Source organism: Emiliania huxleyi (assembly GCF_000372725.1).
Source record: "Emiliania huxleyi CCMP1516 unplaced genomic scaffold EMIHUscaffold_99, whole genome shotgun sequence".
In the NCBI taxonomy this organism is placed as follows: domain Eukaryota; phylum Haptophyta; order Isochrysidales; family Noelaerhabdaceae; genus Emiliania; species Emiliania huxleyi.
This window is the reverse complement of record NW_005194698.1, coordinates 197,730-199,853: the sequence shown is the minus strand read 5'-3', so window position 1 is coordinate 199,853 and position 2,124 is coordinate 197,730. Positions and strand designations below refer to the sequence as shown.

The following is a 2,124-nucleotide window of genomic DNA, read 5'->3' as shown; positions in this document are numbered from 1 at the left end:
GCCCGCCGCTCTCTCCTCGCGGACGGCGGGCGCCTCGAAGAGCTACATCTCGGCTTATCCCGGCTGCATCTCGGCTGCATCTCGGCTACATCTCGGCTTATCCCGGCTGCATCTCAGCTGCATCTCGGATGCATCTCGGCTGCATCCCGGTTGCATCTCGCGCCTCGAAGAGCTTGTTCTGCGAGTAGGCGTAGCCGCCCATCCGCCGCTCGTCCTTGCGGATGCCAAACAAGGAGGAGATGTGCGAGTCGACGGGCTTCCACAGCGCGCCTGACCATGCATCGACCCACCATCAGCGAGTTGGGGTGCCGGGCCTCCAAGCCGCCGACAGGCGTCTTCCGCAGCGCACCGCCCGACTCGGCGAGCGTCGCGTACGGCTGCGGGCCAGAGAAGAACTGGACGACGCGGGCGCACTTTCGGCGCAGCAGCGCGGGCAGCGCGGAGCAGTCGTGCATTCCGCCGTCCACAAAGAGCAGGTCCTGCGCCCGCCGGCCGTCGAAGGAGGGCGAGACGCGGTACCGCTGCAGCGCCCAGTTCTGCGCCGCCCAGTCCGTCGCCCGGTCCAGCAGGCAGTCGTTCAGGCATCCGTCCCGCCCGACCCCGCCTCGCACAAAGTCGCCGAGCGCGGAGGAGGTGGTGCCGACAACGTCTCGCAGCGTGAAGGCGGGCGGACCGCAGTACGTGTTTGGCCGTCCGCAGAAGCAGGGCAGGCTCCACGGGTAGAGGCAAGGCGGCGCGGCGGAGGGGAAGCCGCAGCACTGGAAGGAGGCGGGCTGCAGGAAGCGCGTCATCGGCACCGTGCCGGGCTGCACGGCGAGGCTAGGCGCCGGGAGGGCGACGCAGGGCAGGCAGCAGCAGGAGACGTCGGTCTGCATGGGCGGCCCCTTGTACCCTGTCGACACCTCGTCCGGCGTCGCCTCGAAGGTGACGAAGCTCGCGCCCCCGTGCGCCGCCCGAGCCGCGTGCGCGTCCCCGTACTCCTCCGCCGCGTCGTCGTCGCCCGTCGCCTGCCAGTGCGCCCGCTGCACCCGGCGCGCGTGCGTGAAGTTGCGCGGCGCCGACGGGCCGGCGAGGGCGAACGAGATGATGGGCTGCGCGCGCACGTCGGGCCGCTGCACGATGAAGTCGGAGCGGCGCAGGCGCGGCGCGGCGGCGATGGCCTTCTCGACGGCCGCCTGAGGGGCGGGAGGGGAGAGCGGAGAGGTGGAGGGGCGGGAGGACGAGGACCCATCTGTGCGGCGCGACTGCGTGCTGCTATTCCAGTGTGCTGTCTCGGCACGCCTCGGACGAGGCGGTGATGAGCCGGCCGTCGACGCCGTTCGGCTTGAGGTAGATCTGGTCGATCATCCAGAGCCAAAACTCATGCGGGTCGCAGCAGCAGGTCCACGCGAACGAGGCACTCAGCGTCCAGGAGCGCAGCTTGGTGTAGTCCCCGATGGATATCCACGTCGACGCGCCGAGGCGGCCCCACGGCATAATCTCGAGCTCTGCCCGCCCCTCCTTGCTGCTGTAGTCCGGCAGCGCACTGGCTGGCGTCGGGAGGCGCGAGGTTGTGAGCACCTCGTCGAGCGGGTCGGAGGAGTAGGCGAGGTGCGCCACCGTCCAGCCCGAGCCGCTCACGCCAGAGATATGAGTCGCCTCCGAAAGGAGGCCGAGATGGTGCATTGCACGCATGAAGCCCCAAGAACCCGCGTGCGCCCTGGCGCCTCCGCCGTTGAGGGCGATGCCCAGACTGGGGCGAGGCGGCTCGTCGTCCCGCTCGATTCTGCTGCTGGTGGGCGCGCTCATTCTGGATGTGGTGGGGCGGCAGTGATCCGGCCAAGAGTGTACCTCTCGAGGTACAGTGACTTCCTTTCGACGTTCGGGATTTTTGCTTTTTTTTGTGTTAAGCAAGGCGGAGCACACAGCACACGCATCGCTGTCGGGCCCACAGACATCCCGAAAACCCGCCGCCCCCCCGCGCGCGCCCCGGCCGGGAGAAAGGGGAGTGACAGTTTGGGACGGCGACAGACGAGTACCTCGCACTCCATGTTAGAGGGCTTCGTGGCAGCCTTCCGAGAAACAAATCTAGGAATGAACAACTCAACTCACTCAACATACACACTCACACTCACTCAACACAGT

The 2,124-nt window shown here is 68.0% G+C and overlaps 1 protein-coding gene across 1 annotated transcript; it reads right to left on the bottom strand.

Moving 5' to 3' along the window:
• Positions 1-292: 292 nt before the first annotated feature.
• EMIHUDRAFT_454043 (hypothetical protein) lies at positions 293-1,827 on the bottom strand (the record flags this gene model as incomplete). The annotated part of the gene is made up of 3 exons (XM_005756094.1): positions 1,282-1,827; positions 415-1,175; positions 293-314 (listed from the first exon to the last, which is right to left on the bottom strand). Exons 1-3 carry the CDS (start codon positions 1,786-1,788, stop codon positions 293-295), a joined length of 1,290 nt encoding a protein of 429 aa, XP_005756151.1. The 5' UTR covers positions 1,789-1,827.
• Between the last annotated feature and the right edge of the window lie 297 nt (positions 1,828-2,124).